Genomic DNA, 25,555 nt, shown 5'->3' with positions numbered 1-25,555 from the left:
TGGATAGTTCTCTCCTTTTTAATTCTATCAGTTAATATTAGCAGATACTAGTCTTGCTTATGTGATCCCTTTGACTCTTAATCCTATCATTATGATCAATTGTGAACTGAAATTGATCACTTTGACTAGTGACATGGCATTGGTACATGCCACCTTGATGGGATTGAATTGGAATCCCCTGGCACGTTTTTAACTCTACCATTTGGGGCAAGTCTGATTGTGCATGTCCCAGATTGTACATCTCCTCCCTCTCTTATTCGCACTCTTATATTTAACAAGGACCACTTTTCAGTTAAAGTTAAACACCCAAGAATAATTGTGTGTTAATTAAAGAGTTCAACCAAAGTATTAAGTAGAACAAAAAAGTACTAAAAGGGATAAAGTATTAAGTTGTTCATCAATAGTTAGGAAAAGGGGTGATCAAGTCACTGTTTCTCAAAGTGTCTGTTTCACTTCAACAGGCTTCCTTTTAGGTGCTTGGTTAGTTGTCACAGATCAGGGAGAACATATGATATTTGTCCCTTTGGGACTTGCTTAATTCACTCAGCATGATGTTTTCCAGATTCCTCCATTTTGTTGCAAATGACCAGATTTCATTGTTTTTGACTGCTATGTAGTATTCTATAGAGTACATGTCCCATAATTTCTTTATCCAGTCTACTGTTGATGGACATTTGGGTTGATTCCAGGTCTTAGCTATTGTGAATTGAGCTGCAATAAACATTATGGTGCAGACATCTTTATTATTTGCCAATTTAATTTCCTTTGAGTAAATTCCAAGGAGTGGGATGGCTGGGTTGAATGGTAGGGTTATATTCAGGATTCTGAGGAATCTCCAGGCTGACTTCCATAGTGGATTGACCAGTTTGCATTCCCACCAACAGTGGGTTAGTGTCCCTTTTTCCCCACATCCTCGCCAGCATCTGTTGTTGGTAGATTTCTGTATGTGAGCCATTCTAACCAGGGTGAGGTGAAACCTCTAAGGTCTAATTGATAGGCAAAGATTGTGTTTATAGGAGCTTTTTTTCTAAGTTTTTAAAAAAAATTATTTGAAAGTATTGTATATAGAGGAGAGACCCAGAGAGATCTCCCTTCTGCTTGTTCACATCACAGATGGCTGCATTGAGCAGGGCCAGGAAAGAATGAGGTCAGGAACCAAGATCTTCACCTGGATCTCCCACATTGGTAGCATTTGCCCAAGTATTTGGATCATCTTCCATTGCTTTTCTCAGGCCATCAGCAGGAAGCTAGATCAAAAGCAGAAGAGCCAGAACATGAACCAGTGCTCATATGGGGTGCTTGTATTGCAGACGGCAGGTTTACTTGCTATGTGACAATGCTGGCCCTGTTTTATGGGAACTTCGAAATGAAATTTTGAAGTTGTATGCATTGTAGTTTGCATGTAATTCAACTTTCTGCCATACTTACTGATATATATCAGCATTTGATGTAGGACAAATCAGAAAACACAATGGCTTAACAAATAGCCATTTGATTTGCAGTTCTGACTCTGTGTTTTGGGCTGTACTCAGCTGGGCAGTTCCTATGATCAGTCCAGGAGCAGAAATGAGAGTTTAGTCATCTGGGGAACTGATTGAGGCTTCACTTAAGTGTCTGGGGTTTGTGGTGAATCTTGGCTACATATTATCTCTTTTTTTCTTTTTTTGACAGGCAGAGTTAGTGAGAGAGAGAGAGACAGAGAGAAATGCCTTCCTTCCATTGGTTCACCCCCCAAATGGCTGCTATGGCCAGTATGCTGTGCTGATCCAAAGCTAGGAGACAGGCACTTCCTCCTGGTCTCCCATGTGGGTGCAGGGCCCAAGCACTTGGGCCATCCTCCACTGCCTTCCCAGGCCACAGCCGAGAACTGGAGTGGAATAGGAGCAACTGGGTCAGAACCAGCACCCCAACTGAGACTGTCACCCGGAATACCAGTGCCACGGGCAGAGGATTAACCTAGTGAGCCACGGCGCCAGCCTACATACTATCTCTTCAACAGGCAGGCCCCAGGGTTTTTCAGAAGATAACTGTCAGAACAAGAAAATCTGAGAAGGCAAATACTTTACAAATTGTCTATTTCTGGGGCTGGTTCTGTGACATAGCAAGTAAAGACACTGCCTGCAGTGCCAGCATCTCATATGGGTGTCAGTTGATGACTCGGCTGCTCCACTTCTGATCCAGCTCTTTGCTACAGCCTGGGAAAACAGTAGAAGATGGCCCAAGTCCTTTGGCCTCTGCTCCCTTGTGGGAGACCTGAAAGAAGCTCCTGGTTCATATCTTTGGATCTACACAGCTCCAGCCATTGCAGCCATCTGGGGAGTGAACCTGCAGTTTGAAGACCTCTCTTTATTCCTCCTTCTCTCTCTCTCTCTTTTCTCTGCCTCTCCTTCTCTCTTTGTGTAACTCTTTCATATAAATAAATATTTTAACAAATTGTCTATTTCTATCACATTTACTGGTATCTCATGGGGTAAATCAATTGAAATGGTGAAATTCAGGGTCTTTTTCAAAAAGATTTATTTATTCATTTGAAAGAGTTACACACAGAGAGAGGGAGAGGCAGAGAGAGATAGAGAGCTCTTCCATCTGCTGGTTCACTCCCCAGTTGGCTGCAATGGCCAGAGTTGTGCCAATCCAAAGCCAGGGTCCAGGAGATTCTTCTGGGTCTTCCACATGGGTACAGGGGCCCAAGGACTTGGGCCATCTTCTACTGCTTTCCCAGGCCATAGCAGAAAGCTGGATCAGAAGTGGGGCAGCTGGGAATCAAACCAGTGCCTATGTGGGATGCCAGTCTACAGGTGGCAGTTTTACCCGCTAGGCCACAGTGCCAGCCCCAATCCAGGGTTTTGTGAAGGGATGAATACAGGGAAAGGTGCTACTTGGAATCATTACTGGTAAAGTGCACTGCATTAAATATACATTATGTGTATTTGTTAACTTTCTTTAGTATAAACTTTAATAACATAATGTTTATCTCTGATAACCTTATCCATTTGAACACTCAACTTTTCTTTTTCCTTTTACATTATTATTTTACAAAATTTGTAGATAATGCTTTCGTTAAACCAATGATAACTTCTGTTTAATCTCTGCCACTTAATATAGGTGGGTGCATTTTCCTATGTATTTCTATTTTTAGAGGTTTATTCCTCCACAGTGAAACTGATGTTTTCTTGGTTAATGTATTTATTATTCTTTACTCATTCTATTATATCCTTTTTTTCCCCACTGTTCAGTGCAGAAGGAAACCAGAGGGTTTTTTTTTTTTTAAGATTTCATTTATTTATTGAAAGAGTTGCAGAGAGAGAAAGTCTTCTATCTGCTGGCTCACCCTCCAAATTACTGCAAAGGCCAGAGCTCAGCTGATCCAAAGCCAAGACCCAAGAGCTTCTGGGTCTCCCATGCAGGTGCAGTGGCCCAGGGACTTGGACCATGTTCCACTGCTTTCTCAGGACATAGCACAAAGCTAGATTGTATGTTGAGCAGGCAGGACTTGAACCAGACCCCATATGGAATGCTGGCACTGAAGGCAGCAGCTTTACCCATTATGCCACAGCGTTGGCCTCCTGAGTTTTCTTTGAACTCCTGCCATTCACCTCTCTCCCAGGTATGATTCTGGGTCCTCCACATGTTTCTAAGAGGAAAGAAAATTAATATATCACCTGTAAGTGTTTTTTTTTTTAATTATTCCCCAGCTTGTCAGTACTCATTTTTGGTGTTTAATGCTAGTTTATTTATTTTTTTAGATTTTTTTTTATTTATTTGAAAGTCAGAGTTACAGAGAGGCAGAGGGGGAGAGAGAGAGAGTCTTGCATCTGCTGGTGCACTCCCCAGTTTGCCACAATGGCCGAAGTTGCACTGGTCCAAAGCTAGAAGTGAAGAGCTTCTTCTGGGTCTCCCACATAGGTTCAGGGGCCCAAGGACTTAGGCCATCTCCTACTGAATCCCCAGGCCATAGCATAGAGCTGGATTGGAAGTGAAGCCACTGGGACTTGAACTGGCACCAATATGGGATGCCAGCACTGAAGGCAGTAGCTTTACCTGCTAGCCACAGTGCCAGTCCCAGTATACTAGTTAATTAAAATGGAAAATATGGGGCTGGCACTGTGGCTCAGTGGGTTAATGCCCTGGTCTAAAGCATCGACTTCCCATATAGGCACCAGTTTGAGACCCGGCTGCTCCACTTCTGCTCCAGCTCTCTACTATGGCCTGGGAAAGCAGTGGAAGATGGCCCAGGTCCTTGTGCCCCTGCACCCATGTGGGAGACCCAGAAGAAGCTCCTGGTTCCTGGCTTCAGATTGGTGCAGTTTCAGCCATTGCAGCCAACTGGGGAGTGAACCAGCAGATGGAAGACCTCTCTCTCTTTCTCTGCCTCTCCTCTCTCTGTGTATCTCTGACTTTCAAATAAATAAATAAATCTTTACAAAATTTTAAAATAGAAAAATAAACATAAAATTTGTTATCACAGAATATACAGAAATGAATTATGAATTTGGCATGATTATGAAACATTACTGTCATCTATAATAATGCAGTTTGGTCTCTTGTCTTTCTGTTGCTATAGCAAAATATATATTTGTTACATGAATTGAGTTGAAACTAAGCACAATATGCTACCTTTTTGGGGTCATGTCTGAAACATTCTACACATAGATGATGTACTGAACAGTGTTTTAGTGCTACCTATGAAGTAAACACTTAGCATTCTGCAAGAGGAAGAGTTACCTAGTGCTGGAACACAAATCAGTTAAGTTTGTTTTCAAATTGTTAGAGTAATGGAGTTCTTAATACCTTTGAGAAGTTGAATTGGATTCTGGAATAGGATAAGGAATGTGTGGAGAAAAGAATCTACTGGAGGCTCATTTATTTTTTTAAGATTATTTATTTGAAAGGTGGACTTGCAGAGATTGGGAGAGACAGGGAGACAAAAGGTGATATATTCTATCTACTGTTTCATTCACCAAATGCCCACAATGGCTGGGACTGGGCCAGGCCAAAGCCAGGAGCCTGGGACTCCATGGGTCTCCCACATTGAATACTCAGGCCATTTTCACTGCTCTTTCAATCAGGTTAGCAGGGAACTAGATTGGAAGTGGAGCAGCAAGGACTCAAGTCCTCTGTTTACATGGGATGCCAGCATTGATGGTGGAGGCTTAGCCTGCTGGATCACAATTCTGGTGACTATTGCAGGTTCTTAAACAAATCTCTAAGCATTTTTCTCAGTGAGTCACAAATGCAGATTGTACTGCAGACATTCCCAGGTTCTCTTTTTGGGCAAATAATTCCATTGCTTTCACTTTAATTATGTATAATGTCATTTCAAATGTTTATCATTTGAATGTTTTGGGCAAGTATTTCCATTGCTTTCACTTTAATTAGGTATAATGTTATTTCAATTGTTTATCACTAGAATAATCATAGACAAGGGCAAAAGCTAATTTGTATTCTTTGTCTTACCTGTATTTTCTCTCTTACTTAAAAATATTTATTAGCTTGATAGAGAAAAAAGTTGATGGACTGAGAGATAGAGAGCTTTGACACATTAATTCACTTCCTAGATAACCATACCAAACAGGTGGGGCAGGACTGAAGCCAGGATTGAGGAATGGAATCTAGGCCTCCTTCATTGGTGACATCACCATTGCTTCCCCAGGTTTGCATTATCTGGGAGCTAGAAACTAGAGCTGGCATTGGAAATCACAGACACTCTGAGGTGGCATCATAAACAACACTAAGCTAAATGTCTGCCCTGTCTTTTAATATATTTTTCCTCTGACATATTGGAAATGATATGCATGGTGTTTTCCTGGAAATTGTTTTCTGTTCATTCCCATCGTAGTTTCACTGATGGTTTCTTGCCTTTTTTTCTCAATGCTTCTACATACTTCTCCTTAACACTGCCCAGTCAAGAGTCAGTATTGCCCCTCTTCTAGCCTGCTGTGCAATTCCCCTTGACAGATGTGGCCTTTGTGATTTGAACCTCCTGATTCCCTCCAGCTTGGGCATGTCTCACAGCCTGTAGATCATGGGTTTGACTCTGTTGAATGCTCCGTGTGGCTTTCTAAACACTCCACAAGTCTAATGTGAAACCATATCCTTCCTTTTTTCCTTCATATCCATATACAACTGTCAGTGTTTGTTTTGTGACAGAGTTAACATGTTGACTGGAAGTGTATTATTATAGGTGATGACAGCATTTGAAGACCTGGCTGTGTACTTTACATGGGAAGAATGGCAGAAAATGAACAATGCTCAGAAAATCCTGTACAGAGATGTGATGCTGGAGACCTACAGCAGCCTGTTCTCCTTGGGTGAGTGACACCCATCACATGCCCAGTGATAACATTTTCTTGCTATTTGACAAATAAGGGAACACTTTATAATGTTTAATATTGGGCAGGATTAGAAATTGAGTCCATGAATAATCTGAATATCTACCATCTAACAAAAGATTCAAATTGGAACATTTGTTGCATAGCTCCTGAACCAAGCTGTAGTCCTTTAAATAACCCAAGATAGTAATTTTACAAAGTCTTACTTTGTTTCCATTAATAGGGCACTGCATTACCAAACCTGACTTGATCTTCAAGTTGGAGCGAGGAGAAGAGCCATGGATGGTGGATGAATGCTTGAATCTGAGCCTTTCAGGTCAGTCTGCACATGACAGGGAAGCCAAGGCAGAAAGTGTGCAGATGTTGATTGGTGTTCTTTCCATGAATTTCTCTCAAGCCTTACTCCTGATGACAGCTGCTTTTGTGCATCAGACACAGGCATTTAGAGATACCAATATCTTTCTAACTTTTGTTCTTAGTGAAGATGTTCTTTGATTAAAAAAAAAATCCAGTCATTTTCTGATGTTACTAAGGCTTTTATCTAGGTTTGATACATTCCTCCAATTCTAACTTGTCCTTCTCTACACTTTCATACCTTTTCCTTCATGCACTTATTATATTAGTTCCTTCAGTGCTTGTTAATTAGGCAACATACAGAAACTTATTTTTTTAAGATTAATTTTTTTTTTTGACAGGCAGAGTGGGCAGTGAGAGAAAGAGACAGAGAGAAAGGTCTTCCTTTTGCCATTGGTTCACCCTCCAATGGCCACCATGGCCAGTGTGCTGTGGCTGGCACACCATGCTGATCCAAAGCCAGGAGCCAGGTGCTTCTCCTGGTCTCCCATGTGGGTGCAGGGTCCAAGGACCTGGGCCATCCTCCACTGCACTCTTGGGCCACAGCAGAGATCTGGCCTGGAAGAGGGGCAACTGGGACAAAATCCAGCACCCCGACCAGGACTAGAACCTGGTGTGCCAGTGCCGCAGGCGGAGGATTAGCCTATTGAGCTGCCACGCCAGCCTGTTTCTGTTTTTTTTTTTTTTTTTTTTTTTTTAAGATTTACTTATTTATTTGAAAGTCAGAGAGAGAGAAGAAGGAGAAGCAGAGAGAGAAAGAGAGGTCTTCCATCCACTGGTTCACTTCCCAATTGGCTGTCGTGGCTGGAGCTGTACTGATCTGAAGCTAGGAGCCAGGAGCTTCTTCCAGGTCTCCCATATGAGTACAGGGGTCCAAGGAGTTGGGCCATCTTCTACTGCTTTCCCAGGCCATAGCAGAATGCTGGATCAGAAGTGGAGCAGCTAGGACTTAAACTGGTGCCCATAAGTGATGTTGGCACTGCAGGTGGTGGCTTTACCTGCTATGCCACAATGCCAGCCCCCAGAAACTTATTTCTAACTCATTGCTCAGATTGCGTTCCCACTCATGATTTTGCCCAGGCATAGAACTTGCTCAGGACTGAATCAATAAATGTGAACTCTCTCTTTCTTAGTCTCTTTCTTTTCTTTTCCTCTGTGCCTCTCAAATAAATAAGAAAATTATAGTCTGTTGGAGACATTTGAGGAGTGAGCCTATAGTTGGCAAACCTCTGTTTCAGTCTGTCTTTATCTTTCATTCTGTTTCTCTTACTCTCAAGGAAGTAAATAAGCAAATGCTATAAGATGGTCATGTGGCCGGTGCTGTGGCGCAGTGAATTAACACCATAGCCTGAAGCACCAGCATCCCATATGGGCACCAGTTTGAGACCCAGTTGCTCCACTTCTGATCTAGCTCTTGGCTATGGCCTGGGAAAGCAGTAGAGGATGGTCCAAGTCCTTGGTCCCCTGCACCTGAGGGAGACCCAGAAGCAGCTCCTGGCTCCTGGCTTCAGATCAGCACAGTTCTGGCCATTGTGGCCAACTGGGGAGTGAACCATTGGTTGGAAGACCTTACTCTCTTTGCCTCTCCTCTCTCTGTGTAACTCTGACTTTCAAATAAATAAATCTTAAAAAAAAAAAGATGGTCATGAGTAAACCTCTGTGCTGTGACATCAGAAATTATGAAGCTAGGAATGACACTGTGGTGCAGTGTGTTAAAGCTCCAGCCTGCAACACTAGCATTGCATATTGGTGCCAGTTCAAGTCCCAGCTAGTCCTCTTCTAATCCAGCTCTCTGCTAATGCACCTGAGAAAAGAGCAGAGGTTGGCCCAAATCCTTGGCCCCCTGTACCCATGTGGGAGACAAGAAAGACACTCCTGGCTCCTAACTTCATTTTGGCCCAGCATTGGTTGTTGTTCCCATATGGGGAGTGAACCAGCAGATGGAAGACTTCTCTCTGTCTCTCTCTCTATAATTCTAGCCTTCAAATAAATAAAGTAAATGTTTGAAAAAAGAAATCCTACACTAAGGATGAACTTACATAAAACATGAAAATAAGTGATCCTGGGCTCACCAAGAAAGTAATGAGATTTTGAGACCCAAGGTCAAGTAGCCTCGTGGGGTTATGTTGAGTGGCTCAGATTTCTTTTAGGGTGGAGTTTGAAGTATGATTTTTCTCTTATTTTCAGTATCATTGAAAATAAGCAAATAAAAAGATAAGAAAAACATAGGAAATGAAGCTTTCAGTGAAAATAGGAGGCAACTGATCAAATGCCTCCAGAAATTCAAATTATCACACAGGAATGTTTCTAGAAAGAATTTAGAGGAGGTAACCAGCACTGATGATTTCAGAATGAGTTAGAAACCACTTTTCAAAGAAGATGAGCAATTCCCGGTTTGCAGAAACAAATTCTTCAAACTGATTGGGAGTGTTTAACTAAAGTGGTATATTGGGAATTTTCTGTACCTGTTGTACTTCTGAGAAGCTGAAGGTGTTGGGTGTCCTTAGGAATTTGGGGAAGCTGTCATAGAGTAAAGACAAAGTAGTTTTTCATTTGAAAAATCCCACAAATGATGTTTACCTAGGAAGACTGAGCATGAGACACTCATAGATTTAAATCCTACTCCTTAAATGTTGTCCTGCTTAAAGTACAGGCACATTTCACTCTTCTCCACCTGCAAGTAAATGATCATTAAAACTTTTTCATGTTTATGGTTGAGATATCAGAGAAGGAAAAAGCACACAATTTTTATAAAAATAAACTGGGAAAAAAGGACAGGGAAAAAAATGGTTGCTAGGTAGTGGGTGAATATTTTTATTAAATATTTGCCCATTCTTTAAAATATTTTATAGTTATTTCATCTTTTGAAAGGCAGAGTGATAGTGAGAGAAGAGAGAGAGAGAAAGAGGTCCTCTATTAGCTCACTTCCCAGATGCCTGCAACACTTAGGTCTAACTAGTCTGAAGCCAAAACTCTAGAATCCCTCTAGTCTTCCCTGGTTTTTCACAGGTTCCCAGGCACATGAACCATTATCTGGTTCCTTCCAGTTTACATAGGCAGAGAGCTGTACTGAAAGCAGAGTAGCCAGGGCTCAAACTGACACTGTTTTGAGATGCAGGTATCCCACAAATCATAGCACAAATGTCATTCTACCATCCTTGACAAATTCCCATAGTAAAAAGGATCATGTTTGAACATTGGGAAACCTCATGGTATATTAATGTATTAAGGAGAAAAACCATATAATGGTCACAAATAAGTACCTCATACTGATTTTGTGAACATCTTATGCCACTTGGATAACAAGTAACTTCATTCCCTTTACATTGAGTATGCCAGGAGAAACAGTTACATGTGACTCAGTGACATGATTGCTTTTTTCTCATTTCAGTGATCATGAAAAGGGATGACCTGATTAGGATCAACCAGAAAAGTCAGGACAAAAATCTGAATCAGGATTTTATGAAAAATAACAAGACATCAGCTCTCAAGAGAATTGAATTAAGAAAAACACTTAGTTTAAATTCAAGCCATGTTCCAACACTGATTATTAAAAAGGGAATCTATTCAGGATTGAAGCCTGAGGAATGCAATAAATGTCACACTGTGTATCCCCCCAGTGGGCCTGATCAACTACAGGCTGGAGAGAAATTTGATAACACTAAGATACCTGGAAAATCTCTCCAGTTCTGTGAGCCTCTTAGCCAGCTTGACAATATTCGCATCATGAAGCAGCCATTTGGACCCACTGGACAAGCAAAAGTCTTCACAAGAAAGACGTTCTGTAAATCTGAGAGGGTTCATATGGCAGAAAACTGTAATAAGTCAACTGTCACTTTTGGAAAAGCAACGCAAATAGAAAAAGCTATCCATGAAAATGCTAGCCTCAATATGCATCAACAAACTCACACAAGAAAGAAATTTTATAAGTACATTATGTATGTTGAACCTGTCATTCACCAGTCACATCTTGCAATAAACCAGAAACTAAATACAAGGGAAAAACTTTACACATGTAAACCTTGTGGAAAATCACTCAGTTTTAATTCACCTTCTGAATGTAATGACTGTGGAAAAGCCTTTAGACAAAATTCAGTCCTCAGGAAACATCAGCAAATTCACACAGGGGAGAAACCTCATGAATGTAGTGACTGTAGAAAAGCCTTTACACAGAAGTCATACCTCATAAACCATCAGCGAATTCACACAAGAGAGAAACTTTATAAATGCCTTGAATGTGGAAAAGGCTTTTTGTGGAAGTCAGACCTCATAGTACACCAGATAATTCACACAGGGGAGAAACCTCATAAATGTAATGAATGCGGAAAAGCCTTTGGACGCAAGTCATCCCTCCTCATACATCAGCGAATTCACACAGGGGAGAAACCTCATAAATGTAATGACTGTGGAAAAGCCTTTGGACACAAGTCAAACCTCATCATACACCAGCGAATTCACACAGGGGAGAAACCTCATAAATGTAATGACTGTGGAAAAGCCTTTGGACAAAAGTCAGGCCTCAGGAAACATCAGCGAATTCACACAGGGGAGAAACCTCATAAATGTAATGGCTGTGGAAAAGCCTTTGGACAAAACTCAGACCTTATCAGACACCAGCAAATTCACACAGGGGAGAAACCTCATAAATGTAATGACTGTGGAAAAGCCTTTCGACGAAAGCCAGACCTGATCATACACCAGCGAATTCACACAGGGGAGAAACCTCATAAATGTAATGACTGTGGAAAAGCCTTTGGACGAAAGCCAGACCTGATCATACACCAGCGAATTCACACAGGGGAGAAACCTCATAAATGTAATGACTGTGGAAAAGCCTTTGGACAAAACTCAGACCTTATCAGACACCAGCAAATTCACACAGGGGAGAAACCTCATAAATGTAATGACTGTGGAAAAGCCTTTCGACGAAAGCCAGACCTCATCATACACCAGCGAATTCACACAGGGGAGAAACCTCATAAATGTAATGACTGTGGAAAAGCCTTTGGACAAAAGTCACACCTCATCATACACCAGAGAATTCACACAGGGGAGAAACCTCATAAATGTTATGACTGTGGAAAAGCCTTTGGACACAAGTCAGGCCTCAGGAAACATCAGCAAATTCACACAGGGGAGAAACCTCATAATTGTAATGAATGTGGAAAAGCCTTTGGACAAAAGACACACCTCATCGTGCACCAGCAAATTCACACAGGGGAGAAACCTCATAAATGTAATGACTGTGGAAAAACCTTTGGACGAAAGTCAAACCTCATCATACACCAGCGAATTCACACAGGGGAGAAACCTCATAAATGTAATGACTGTGGAAAAGCCTTTTTGTATAAGTTATACTCATATCAAAACAGTTCACACAGGGCAGAAACCTTGTGAATCTAATAAGTGTGGAAAAGCCTTTATAAATCATATGTTATAAATCATAGCTCATATCACACCACAGAATTCACGCCAGGGAGAGACTTTATGAATGCAATGACTGTAGAAAAGCCCTTGGCAATAAGTCACATCTCAGAATGCATCAGAAAATGCACAGGAAGAGAAACCTCTTGGACATAATGACTTGGAAAGCTTTTCCCATAATTCAGCCCTCATTGCACATCATCTAATTCATATGGGGGAAAACACTTCGGATATAATGCATATGGAAAAGCCTTTATCCATAAGTAACACCTCATAAAACATCAGAATTCACATGGGGGAGAAACCTTATGAATGGAATGAATGTTGGAAAACTCTGCTAAAATCACACAATATAACATCAGAGAATTTATTACATGGTGGAAATCTTGTAATAAATGTGGGAAAGCCTTTTGTCAGAAGGAATACCTCATAACATGTAGATCAAACAAGGGAGAGAACTTAATGAATGTGAAGGACTTTTTCCAAAGTCAACATAACCATGTGACAGAGCCTTTTGCTGGAAATTACATCCCATACAATAGGCACTCCCATAAGGAAGAAAGGTTGGGACCAGTGCTGTGGCACAGTAGGTTAAAGCCCTGGCCTGAAATGCTGGCATACCATGTGGGCACTGGTTCTAGTCCCAGTTGCTCCTCTTCTGATCCAGCTCTCTGCTATGGCCTGGGAAAGTAGTAGAAGATGGCCCTGCACCCACGTGGGAGATCCAGAAGAAGCTCCTGACTCCTGGCTTTGGATCGCTGCAGCTCCAGCCATTTCATCCCTCTGCGGAGTGAACTAGCAGATGGAAGACCTCTTTCTGCTTCTCTGTCTCTCTCTAACTCTGTCTTTCAAATAAATAACATAAATTTTTAAAGAAAATGAAGAAGTTCAGAAATATTATTAGTGTGACAAAAAGCCATTTGTCAGAAATGGCATTATACATCAGAAAATTCACACAAGTGGTTTCTCAGGAGTGTAATGAATGTGGAAGTATATTTTCATAGAATTCAGGCTTGCATAAATATGCAACTCAAAAAAGGCGATATTCTTCAAGTGCAATAGACCTCAAAAAACCATAGCCAGAAATTAAACATCAGGCCGGCGCTGTGGAGCAATAGATTAATCCTCCACCTCCACCTGCTATGCTGGCATCCCATATAGGTATGAGTTCTAGTCCCAGCTGCCCCTCTTCAATCCAGCTCTCTACTGTGGCCTGGGAAAGCAGTAGAAGACAGCCTAAGTGCTTGGGCCTCTGCACCCACATGGAAGACTAGGAAGAAGCACCTGGCTTCTGGCTTCAGAGCAGTGCATCTCTGGCCACTGTGGCCATTTGAGGAGTGAACCAACAGAAGGAAGACCTTTATCTCTGTCTCTCTCACTGTCTGTAACTCTGTCAAATAAATAAAAATCTTAAAAAAAAGAAACATCAACTAACACCAGAGAATTCATACAGTAAAATTTCAATTTAATGAATGTGAAAAATTTTTTCTGCCATTAATCAATTCACATGAAGAGACCCCGAAATGAGAAAACATACATGTATAGAAAAGTCATGTACCATATGTCACCTCTCAATGGTTACCTGACAACTCACAGAAAGAAAAAATCCTATGACTGTATTGTAATGGGAAATACCTTTATTATTAGGCAAACTTCCACAAAACATAGCAAGATTACAGAGAGAAGTCCCTGAAGTATAATTTGTTTGGAAGAATTCTTTGGTGGAATCACACCTTAGTGAGTATTGGGCAGTTTTCATAATGAATTGTGACAGAGAGTGGTTAACCGCTCTTCAGAAATTTTTCTCTTATGCAACCGGAACTTTTGGTTTCTCATTATTCTGAGTGGAATCAAGTATATGAACTGAACTGTGCTCTCTTGTGTAAATTTTGTTAATAAATATTTAAAAGTTGAGTAACAGTTATTTCAACAGTTATTTGGAATACCATCTTCATCAATTACAAAGTTACTTGTTTTATAGCTGCTTTTTTGGCCACCCAGGACTCTTTCCCCACATTATTGTAGTGGAAACCAATGATGTGACCATAGGCATATCAAGTGACACATGTTCCAGCCATAATAGTGTACCCCGGCCCTGGATAATAAGTGTTGTGTGCAACACAAGGGAATGAGTGTGTGGTGACCTATATACCCATGAGAAATTTCAACTTATCTGTGTGCACATCTGGATTAGACTCCACTACCCAAGGTCTATTTGAATATGCAAGTAGATGTTGCCACATACATTACTCTCATTCTTTAAAGGGACAACCTGAAACCCTATAAGTTGCAACACTCATCTGAATTTTCCTGTATTACTGAGTGCATAATACCTTTTTCATTCATGATGCCACTTTTCTACTCTTTTTCATTCTATTCCTAATTGCCTTGAGACGAGACAAGAACATGGAATAAAGTCTATCCATGTGGTACCCATTGCAATAGAGAAGCAGGAGCATAAATGTAGTATTTTTTTTAAAAAGATTTATTTATTTGAAAGAGTTACATAAAAAGAGCAGAAGCAGAGAGAGAGAATTTTCCATCCAATGGTTCACTCCCCAATTGGCCACAATGGCCAGAACTGTGCTGATCCAAAACCAGGAGCTTCCTCCAGATCTCCCATGTAGGTGCAGGGACCCAAGCACTTGGGCCTTCTACTATTTCTCAGGCCATAGCAGAGAGTTAGATTGGAAGTGGAGCAGCCGGGTCTCAAACCAGCACCCATATGGGATGCCAGCACTTCAGGTCAGGACATTAACCTGCTGTGACACAGTGCTGGCCCCTGTAGTACATTTTTGTATTAATTTAACTTGTAATTTTTTACAACCTTTTTTTGTTGCATTATTCCCTGCTCCTGCAGGTGGCCCTCATTTTTATTGAAAATGTGTACTTTTATTCCTTCCAATTTACAAAGTCCTTTCTGGATTAATATAAATCTGATTTACATTCAGTTAGTGCCTCAGGATACCCTCAGGAGGAACACTTTTCCTAGGTTGCTTGGCTATCCCATGATAACAGGGCTACAAATGCTATGATGCATCTAGCTTCAGTAACTCTTTTATTTCCCATCTAGATAATAGCTGTGCAACTAATCCATTCCACCTCCATTACTACCCATAAGAAATAGCTCTTCATCCCTGTTTAAGTCCCCACAGCTTCTTGCAAGTGTTCATCAAATTAAATCTTATTATAAATAGATTTAATAGAAAATGAATGATGTAGCTGCTGGTAGTTTCAGTGAGGTTGAATGATTTGCTGGACTGCTGTTTTCTCTGGGTTATCTTTCATATTACTTAGAACTAATTTTTCACAATATTACTTGCCTGAGCACTTTTTCCTAGGCTCCCAGCTAAACAGGTGTTTGAAGACTAGATTTACTGTTAATTCTCACTAAGAACAGAGGTCCCACATTGAGAGCACAGATCCTTATGTGGTCCTTGGGACATAGTGAATATTATACCCACTTGATTTAGTACTCAGGCACTGGTTTCCATTGAAGAGAAGAACTCAGCTGAACAGAATATAATTCCCTTCTGATTAAAAAAAGATTTACCATGCCAAACCTGGGTGTGTCACCTTAGGCATACCCTTTACCCTTGAAAACTGAACAGAGCTCTCTGGCCACACCCACTACAAGCCTCTAGAGATTCAGTGAAAGCAGAAAGTCCATTTATCTACAGTCATAATACAATGATAAAAACCGCCAGAAAAAAAAAGAGTATTTCCACAAATGCCAAATGCAAGAATCCAAGAAGCAAGAATAAGGAAAACATCATCATGCTCCCAAAAGAACATGACATTCCAATACTAGGTCATGAAGATGATGAGAGAAGAAATGCAAGAAATAGAACTCAAAAATTTGGTCATAAGATTTCATAGAAGTAAGCAAAAGCAAAGGCACAAACTACTGAAATCCATGAAGGACATGAAAGAAAATCTCTCCCATGAAATAAAAATTATCAGGAGGAATCAAGATGAAATGAATTCAACAGAACATGAAACTGAGATATTAAAAAGAAATCAAAATGAAATGAAGAATTCAATACAACAAATAAAAAATGCAGTGGAGAGCCTTAAAAACAGAATCAGTGAGGCAGAAGAGAGAATACCAGACTTAGTAGACAGAGTACAGGAAAGTATACAGTCAAACCAAACACAAGAACAGGAGATTAGAAATCTAAAAAAGACTGTTGGGAATCTATAGGATACTATAAAAAAAAAATAAGACCAACATTCTGGTTCTAGGAGTTCCTGCAGGCATGGTGAGAGACAAAGGATTAGAAGGCATTTTTAGTGAAATACTAGCAGAAAACTTTCTGGGTTTGGAAAAAGAAAGAGACATCCAAGTACAGGAAGCAAACAGAACTTTGAATAGACATGATCAGAAAACAACCTTGCCATGACACATTGTAATCAAACTGCCACAGTGAAACAAAAAGAGAAGATTCTAAAATGCATAAGAGAAACATCAGATTACTCTCAGAGGATCTCCAATTAGACTCACAGCAGGTATAATACTTGTCCGCTCTGTCCAAAGAACCACATAAAGGATCTGTGTAGTCCTCAGTATAAATTCAGATTCTCCAGAAATGTCTCTCATAAGGTAACCAGGAACTCCCAAGCTTGTGGCCTCTCCCACTGAGAGTGCTCAAAGTCCCAGTCACACCACAAATCTTCCTACACACCCTCAGTTTTTTATTTTTTCACAGTCCTGCTTCAGAAGTTTCACACAGTCACAAGTTCCTAGTTTCCTGTTATTTTTCCCTACCAGCATCAGGAGTCTCCACTTGGCTGCTTGCCTGGTGTAGACACAAGCTGGCACAGATGTTATGTATGACCAAAATGGCTCCTGCTCTATCAGCTTGCATGCCTTTGTGAGGTGATTGGAGAGAGAGAAACATGTCTGTACTGTCCCTTTTTTTCCTCTCCTCTAGTTTGGCTGGCACACTTTCCCTCAGATATATAAGCCTCATTCCCTCTAGGTTCCTGCCACATTTTTGCTGGTGGCTCAGGCTACTGTGGTCTTGTCTCACCTCACTTTCCAGTTCTAGTGCATAGACTCTCAGCTGTTGGAGTCATGAGCCGTGGGCACCATGCCCTCCATGTGGGTCCACCATGTCCCTCTCATGTCAGTAGAATTTCCTCTGTCATTTTTTCCCTAACTCTTCCCTGAGACTACTCTATTTCCACTTTTTTAAAACTATCTTCTCCTGGGCTAGAGCAGTAAGCTCCCTCCCTACTCCACCATCCCATTATTAGCCCATCTCTATATGATTATGACTCTGTTTCTTCCAAATTACTAATTTATACACCATATAATCAAAATTAAATGTCTTCCATGGAATGCATATTTATTTTGTCATTTACTACTATCACCTGCATGTGTAATGAATAACCCAATTTGTGACATTCCTAACAGGGAAATGATGGGTACCATGGTTTGATTTATAATTGTGTGGTCATCAACTCACTCTAAATGCTGGAAGTTGTCCAAGCAACTGTCATGTGTATAGGATTTGAGTACATTGCAGTGCCAGCACCATCATGGTCATCAGCATAGGATACATTCTTAATGTTTCTAGATGCTCCTGGAACTGTAAATTATTTTCTGATTGTGGAAATTTTCCAAACTGCAAGTCTGTATCATACTGTAATTTTTCCAGTTTATTCTGGACTGTTTTTTCACCAAATATTCATCCACATATTTTTTAGTTATGGCTCACATTAAAATATACATTGTTACTAATGGCAAGGCAAAGTTTTAATTTCCATGTGCATCAGGTTTCTATTTTTTATTTTGTCTTTCATTTTATTAATTTCATCTGAGTATGTCAATATCCACATGGAAAGCAATCTTAGCACTGCCAAGGAATGATGATTCTCTTGGGCACTTATATTTTCATATCATGAATGCACTAAATAATGTTCAAGTTGTCTTAGCAACCTCCATCTTTATGGCCTATCAAATAATTTTAGAACATTACATTCCTTTACACTTTCAATGACACTTTTTTATAGCTTCCTTATATTTTGAGAATCAAAATTGTCATTCTCTTTAAAATTTCCATGCATTGGATCAAGACAATTTTATCTTGGTTTTAAAATTACTGAATTCAATGGCATAAGCTTTCTTTGATTTAAGAGAGCACAAATTTTCTGTATTTAAATGTGTATTTAGGGCTATTTTTATTAATATCTGTTACATCTCCTTGTAACCTTATTCCTGCTTCTACTAAATTTACCATTTGTACACACAACTGTCAATATATTGAATACATTTCTCTATTTTTCATGTTGATTCACATTTATCATTACCACCTCAATAAATAATAACCTAATTTGTGCCAATTCTAGTACAGGGAACTTCAGTCTACCATGATTTACTTTAACATTGTAAGGCCATCAAATTCTGGAAGATGTACAAATTTTATTTTCACAGTATATGAGAACAATTTAAGGCCAGTTCCATCACTCATTAGCAGGAGATTTCATTCTTCGCCTTACAGACATTCATGGAACTTGAAATTAACCTTTAATAATGAAAATTTAAGTAAAATTTTAAATTCACTGGAGTCACTCTTTTGCACAAATATTTTATTCTAGGCCAATCCTAGCTCTGTGACTTTGTGGCCATGGTGATTTCACTTTTATTGTAAGATCATCATCACCCCCAACATTCTGTAAGTTGCCCTGGAAACTGTCAGGTACACAGTGTCTCAGGGCCATTTTAGTCAAGGGTAATAATTCTTCCTCCTCAATGTAATATATATATATGAATATATGTAACATATATAATATACATATATTTTATACATAGATAAATTTGCCACTGTGTGTTTAGATACTAGTATATTTTCTGAAAATTATGCGGGAAAATAGTGGGATCTTAATGTGATTTCTATCCCAGAATTATGTATGTTTATTTAATTTTAGAGGTTGGTAGACTTGGAGACACAGAGAAACAGAGATTATGAGCTACAACTTGGTGGCTTACTCTTCATTCTTGTAATGATCAGAAACTGGATTATTACAGAAAGCTGAGCTATTCTTTTCTGATGATAAATACATTATAAAAATTTCAAAACGTTGCTCTCTATATATTTATATTACAAATTATATATATATGTACATTTATATTGTAATGTCATAAATTAAACACACACATATATATTATATATAAACACCTTTAAAATTCTCCTTGTTATTGGTATAAATTTTTTGAATTTTAAATATTTACTTCCTTTTAAAATTTTATTTAAGATAAGTTTGATATATTTCATATATACAGACTAATGAATGTAAGTGACACTTCCCCCGATACCCTCCCTCCCACACACAGTCCAACCCTTTCTCTTCTTACCTCTCACATTCCCACTTAACTTTTACAAAATCTGTTTTCAGTTTACTTAATGATTGTATAGTTAACCCTACACTAAGTAAGAGTTCAACAAGTCAGCAAATAGTATGAAGCAAAAAAAAAAAAAAAAAAAATCACTGTTCCTCAATGGAAGAGACAAGAGCTCTAAACAATCATCAAATCTCAAAATGTGTATCTAACTCCAATACATTACATTTTAGGTACTCTATTAGCTACCTCAGATCAGGGAAAACATGATATCTGTCTTTTGGAGACTCATTTATTTTACTAAGTATAATGGTTTCCAGTTTCCTCTATCTTGTTGCAAAAGACAGGGTTTCTTTTTCTTTCCTTTTTTTTTTTAATAACTGAGTAGTACGCCATAGTGTGTATATACCATAATTTTCTTATTGAGTCAACAATTGATTGATATCTGGATTGTTCCCAGATCTCAGCTATTGTGAATTGTGCTGCAATGAACATGGGGTTATAGATAACTCTTGCATATTCTAATTTCTTTTGGTTTGGGTAAATTCCAAGGAGTGGGATGGCTGGATCAAATGGTAGGTCTATAATCAGATTTGTAAGATATCTCCATACGGTCTTCCACAGTGGCTTGTGCCAGTTTACATTCCCACCAACAGTGGACCAGGGTAACTTTTTTCCACATCCTCATCAGTTTTGTCATTTGTTGATTTCTTTCTTTCTTTTTTTTTTTTTTTTTTTGACAGGCAGAGTTAGGCAGTGAGAGAGAGAGAGAGACAGAGAAAGTCTTCCTTCCATTGGTTCACCCCCCAAATGGCCACTATGGCTGGCGTGCTGCAGCCAGCATGCTGTGCTGATCTGAAACCAGGAGCCAGGTGCTTCCTCCTGGTCTCCCATGTGGGTGCTATTCTTTTTTCCCTAGTTCTGACTCTTAAAACTGTTCCAAATTATGGGATTTGATTCAATGCACCAGGTCTTAAATTTAAGGTTTTATTTCTGACTTTTGAACAACCAAAGAGACAGATTTTCTGTTATTTTAAAGTAATCTATTATGTTCTCTTAATGCCTCTTAAGTTCTAATTGTTTAAAACAACGTTTTAAAGGAGTTATGATTTGATCAAATCTGGTCTATACTTTGTCATGATGTTAAGGATCTTATTTTAACCAGATATTTTAAGACTTCTTGTCATCTTTCACAGGCATTCAAAAAAATCAAAGTTCCAAATAATTTGGACTTTGATATTTCCAGTTAGGTTTCTGGAAATGTCAAAGGATATATGTCTCTCATCTTGAAGAGACACCAGCTAATCAATCAGGCTATTTAGGTTATATTACAGGTATTGTTAAAATGTGAAGTCATGCTAAATTTTAAGTTTTGATAATATAAAATGCCACTGATACAAATGTCTGAAAGTTAAAAAGTCTAATGATCTTGTGTTACTAGACATGATGGTTACCTTAATGAGAAAGGCCCAGAGGCCTAAAAGAATTAAATGTTTTGTAAAATCCTACAGGTACTTTTGAAAATACTGTGTAAAGTAAGCAAATGCCTCTTATTGGTTAATGAGTTTATCATGTTAAACATAGCTATTTAAAGTCTTTTCTCATCCACAGTTTTGTATATCAGATTTGCTGCTCTAAACTAAAACATTGTTGGTTCTGTGTTTAGCTGCCCTCCTAGAGGTTCTGATGGATTTTTTCCCAGCCACTTCTATTGAATTCAGTGGTTTTGAATTGTTCTGTAAACAGATGAATTGAATAATGCACTACAGGTTCCTACGGGAAGAAAGTATGGTTAATCAAGTTGACCAAGAACAGAAAGTAATTTTAATTGGTTGGTAATAAAAAAAAAGCTAAAGACTTTAGGAAACTATTACTAAAACTTCTTTATTGTTCTACCTTGTATGTTGTGTTATGTGTGTGTTCATATTGTATGTCTACATGGGAAAATTTATTTTGAGCTCTGTCTTAATTGGTTTATAAAGGAAAGATTGCTCATAAATTTAATAGTTAAAATTAATTGAAGATACATTTGATTCATGTGACCTGAATCTCTTTGTCAGATGTTTTAAATTTGTCAATAGAAAGAAACTAAAAAATGTTTTATGTTTCTGTTTGCTGTTTAAACAAGCCACATCATGTTAGATATTTAAGATATATTTAAATACATGTATTCTTAAAATTTATAGAAGGCATTGGACCTACAGTAAATATTTTATAAGCTATTATTTAATGGTTAAAACCACTTGCTAAGAGTCCATTTGACATTGTCAGTGGACATTCTGGCAAGCCTGACTTGCTCCCACATTTCTCTATTCTCTTTAAGATGGGACACTGACTCTGTCCTGAGGGATTCCTCAAGATGTAGTTTGATTTTTAGATCTTATGAAAGGAGTGACTAACATATTCTGTGTAACAACATAGCCAAAATGAGAGCTTAAATCATAATTTCGCAGCTGGATTTACTTCACCATGGGATCCCAAATCCCCTTGGGCTAGATGGTGAAAGTGACATTTTAAGTTTTAACATATATATATATATATACATATGATTAAGTCTAAAAGTGACTGTATTTGATTCCATTAAGTTTTAGATTGGTCATATAGGAGGCACTAATTGTTAAAGTGATCACATCAATAGAATTAATAGAATTAGAGTAGTAAATGCTTGAACATGGGAAGCAGTCCATATAGCAGACTCATAGAATGGCAATTGCTCTTAGTAACACTCAATGACCTCAGAGTCATCCCTAAAGGCATTCTGGTCTGGCTAAAAAGCCCACAAGAGCATTTCAGGCATGGAAAGTCAGGACACTTGTGCAAAAAGGTGTGCCTACATGGAGAGTCTCCCTGGGTGAGACTCCTGTGGAAAGAAGTGGTCATCAAAGAAGGATGTACTCTCTTCAAAGGGAGAACTGTCACTTTGCTTACAGCCTTCTCTAAATATTGATGGAGTTTGTGGATTCAGAAGGCTTCCATAGCCTAGACAGCTCATGTCAAGAGCCTTGGGTGATCACTGACAGCACACAAAAGAGTGTGAATTGTTAAATTAACCATAGGAGTCACTGTGCACTAATTTCACATGCAGGACCTTAAGACTATGATTAAAAAACAGAGGGGAGAGTATGGTACCCCCACTATGAGTGTATTAACTTTGCTTCTTTCACCGTAAAGTTCTTACAGGTCTCACCCCCTGGAGAGCCACCAGCAGTGAGACACTGGAGACCTTTCACAGGTGCAACCCAATTGCCTCTGGTTTGATGGAGGGACCCAACCACCCAACAATGGAAGGGGCCTGATCCCCTCATAATGATGGGCAAACATTTTGCTTGTGCTTTCCAGAGATTACTCTGCAGCCTGTGTGGATAGCAGCCTGAAATGCCAAACCCTGGACCCAGTCTCTGAAAGCTGACCCTCTACAAACCAACTTCAGCACCTTTCCCTGAACAAGCCATTCATAGAAAGATCCTTTTCAGATGGGCTACAGCTTAAATGGAAGGGACCTTACCAGGTGCTACTGAACATGACTACCTCAGTAAAATTAGGATTAAATGTCTACCTCTCAAGTCCTCACAGGTGTACTCAAAAGACATGCCTGATTATTCCTGTAAGCCAGAGATCTTAAGCAAAAAGAAAAGTAAAGCCTTTGCTTTCCTCACATCAAGAGTGCTGCTCCAGAAGGTAGGCATGGTGTACCTGCCTCTGTGATTCTCTCTGTTATTAACAATAAAACTCCTAATGTGATTAACACACAATTATTCTTAGGTGTTTAAATTTTAACTGAAAAGTGATCCCTGTTAGGAATTTGGAAAACATTATGCTGAGTGAAATAAGCCAATCCCAAAGGGACAAATACCATATGTTCTCCCTGATTGGTGACAACTAACTGAGCACCAAAAAGGAAACCTGTTAAAGTGAAATGAACACTATGAGAAACGGTGACTTGATCAGCCCTTACCCTGACTGTTGATGAGCAACTTAATATGTTATCCCTCTTAGTATTTTTTTGTTTGTTCTACTTAATACTTTTGGTTGAATACTGTAATCAATACACAATTCTTCTTAAGTGCTGGAACTTAACTGAAAAGTGATCGCTGTTAAATATAAGAGTGGGAATAAGAGAGGGAAGAGATGTGCAATTCGGGACATGCTCAAGCTGACTTACCTCAAATGGTAGAGTTAGAAACATACCAGGGGATTCCAATTCAATCCCATCGAGGTGGCATGTACCAATGCCATGTCACTAGTCCCAGTGATCAATTTCTGTTCACAGTTGATCATAATGATAGGACTAAGAACCAAAGGGATCATATAAACAAGAATAGTGTCTGCAAATACTAGCTGATAGAATCAAAAAGGGAGAGAATGATCCAACATGGGAAGTGAGATACACAGCAGACCCATAGAATGGCAGATGTCCTAAACAGCACTCTGGCCTCAGAATCAGCCCTTAAGGCATGCGGATCCAGCTGAAAAGCCCATGAGAGTATTTCAGGCATGGAAAGCCAAGACACTCTGGCAAAAAAAAAACCTAAATGAAAGATCTCTGCGAGTGAGATCCCAGTGGAAAGAATGGGTCATCAAAGAAGGAGGTACCTTTCTCTGAAGGGAGGAGAGAACTTCCACTTTGACCATGGTCTTGTCTAAATATGATTAGAGTCAGTGAATTCAGGGGGCTTCCATAGCCTTGGCAGCTCATGACAAGAGCCTAGGGTGATTACTGAGGCCAAAAACAAGAGTGTCAATTTGTTAAGTCAATAACAGGAGTCACTGTGCACTTACTCCTCATGTAGGATCTTTGTCCTTAGTATGCTGTACATTGTGATTTAATGCTATAACTAGTACTCAAACAGTATTTTTCACTTTATGTTTCTGTGTGGGAGCAAACTGTTGAAATCTTTACTTAATGTATGCTAAACTGATCTTCTGTATATAAAGAGAATAAAAAATGAATCTTGATGTGAATGTAAGGGGAGAGGGAGTGGGAAAGGGGAGGGTTGTGGGTGGGAGGGACATTATGGGGGGGAAGCCATTGTAATCCATAAGCTGTACTTTGGAAATTTATATTCATTAAATAAAAGTTAAAAAAAACTCCTAATATGTTCTAATATAATTCTCTATACTCGAGCTAAATGGGTTTATAATGTATCACCACCCACTATCTGGGAGTCTGTAGGATGTGGTCTTTTCATCTTAAAGGGGCACTCCATTTACAATTGGTCATGTTCCAGTTTTGCTCATACTAATTAACAAACTTATATGTTCCAGAACTCAACAACTTCTGGGAGTCACTGACCATACAGGGGACACAGACATTGGTGGTGACCAAGATTGCTCCAGTTCACAAAGAGAATTTATTAGATGAGATAGAGACTTCCAGACTGAGGACAGGCAGGGCCTGCACTACATCCCTCATAAATAGGAAGCAGCTATAGAGGATGTGATGATTCTACACCCTTCAACATCCCTAGGATTAAGGGAATGGAGTCTCTGAAGGGGGGATGATGCAGGCAGTCATATATCATTAGACAAGAGCTGGAAGGCTACACCCTCATCACACTGTCCCCAGCCCCCGTGTGATCTCATGCCCCTCCTTTCCCATACCTGTGCACCGCCTGCCAATTATAAAGGCCTGGAACATGGTGGGCCTGGCCTTTTTCCCTTTGCCCTTCTTTTCCCCCTGCCTTAATCCCCATGCTAGGCATTCTTCAATTTAATTTAAAGCTTATTGTGGGCTGCGGCTTGTTGCTGTGCCACGCTAAGCAGAGTCACACTTGCCCTAAAACAAAGGGGGGAGATGTGGGTGATCCTGTGAGACTTTCTGCCTAGCCCATGTGGCTAGCCTTTTTGATGGTGGGAGGTGGGAGCCTCAGGCACATTTTCTCCCACCCCCACCTGCTAATTAGGTAAACTGTTGCGGGGGGTGGTCCAGGCCAACCTGGAAATCTACCCTAACTATGAGACCTTCAAGCTAATTGGAGATGCATATTGGTGCCAGTGTTGGTTCTATCCTATAGAGTTAGGGTTGCCCAGAATTAGTTATGCCCCTTCTGCCTGCCCTTTGAAAAGGTACATGGTCATTAATAAAGGTGGACATATTCAC

The 25,555-nt window shown here is 39.6% G+C and overlaps 2 protein-coding genes across 3 annotated transcripts in view; both read left to right on the top strand.

Moving 5' to 3' along the window:
• Positions 1 to 24,417, top strand: part of LOC149122207 (KRAB domain-containing protein 4-like) — a 49,371-nt gene extending 24,954 nt beyond the window's left edge. Inside the window, exons 2-4 of one of the 2 annotated variants that reach the window (XM_089314228.1) lie at positions 6,185 to 6,311; positions 6,556 to 6,648; positions 22,627 to 24,417. In XM_089314228.1, coding sequence (XP_089170354.1) covers positions 6,185 to 6,311; positions 6,556 to 6,648; positions 22,627 to 22,751 — 345 coding nt within the window. In that variant the 3' untranslated portion in view covers positions 22,752 to 24,417. The remainder of the gene's footprint in view (positions 1 to 6,184; positions 6,312 to 6,555; positions 6,649 to 22,626) is intronic. The other variant, XM_089314229.1, reaches the window with a different exon arrangement.
• LOC149122208 (uncharacterized) lies at positions 10,078 to 14,021 on the top strand. Its single transcript, XM_089314227.1, is given in 2 exon segments — positions 10,078 to 12,034; positions 12,036 to 14,021. Coding segments are annotated over 2 exon segments (2,043 nt in total). The 5' UTR covers positions 10,078 to 10,082; the 3' UTR covers positions 12,127 to 14,021.
• Positions 24,418 to 25,555: the final 1,138 nt, after the last annotated feature.

Source organism: Oryctolagus cuniculus, chromosome 15 (assembly GCF_051225735.1).
Source record: "Oryctolagus cuniculus isolate XC-2025 breed Fujian yellow rabbit chromosome 15, ASM5122573v1, whole genome shotgun sequence".
In the NCBI taxonomy this organism is placed as follows: domain Eukaryota; kingdom Metazoa; phylum Chordata; class Mammalia; order Lagomorpha; family Leporidae; genus Oryctolagus; species Oryctolagus cuniculus.
This window is presented reverse-complemented; position numbering and strand designations above follow the sequence as displayed.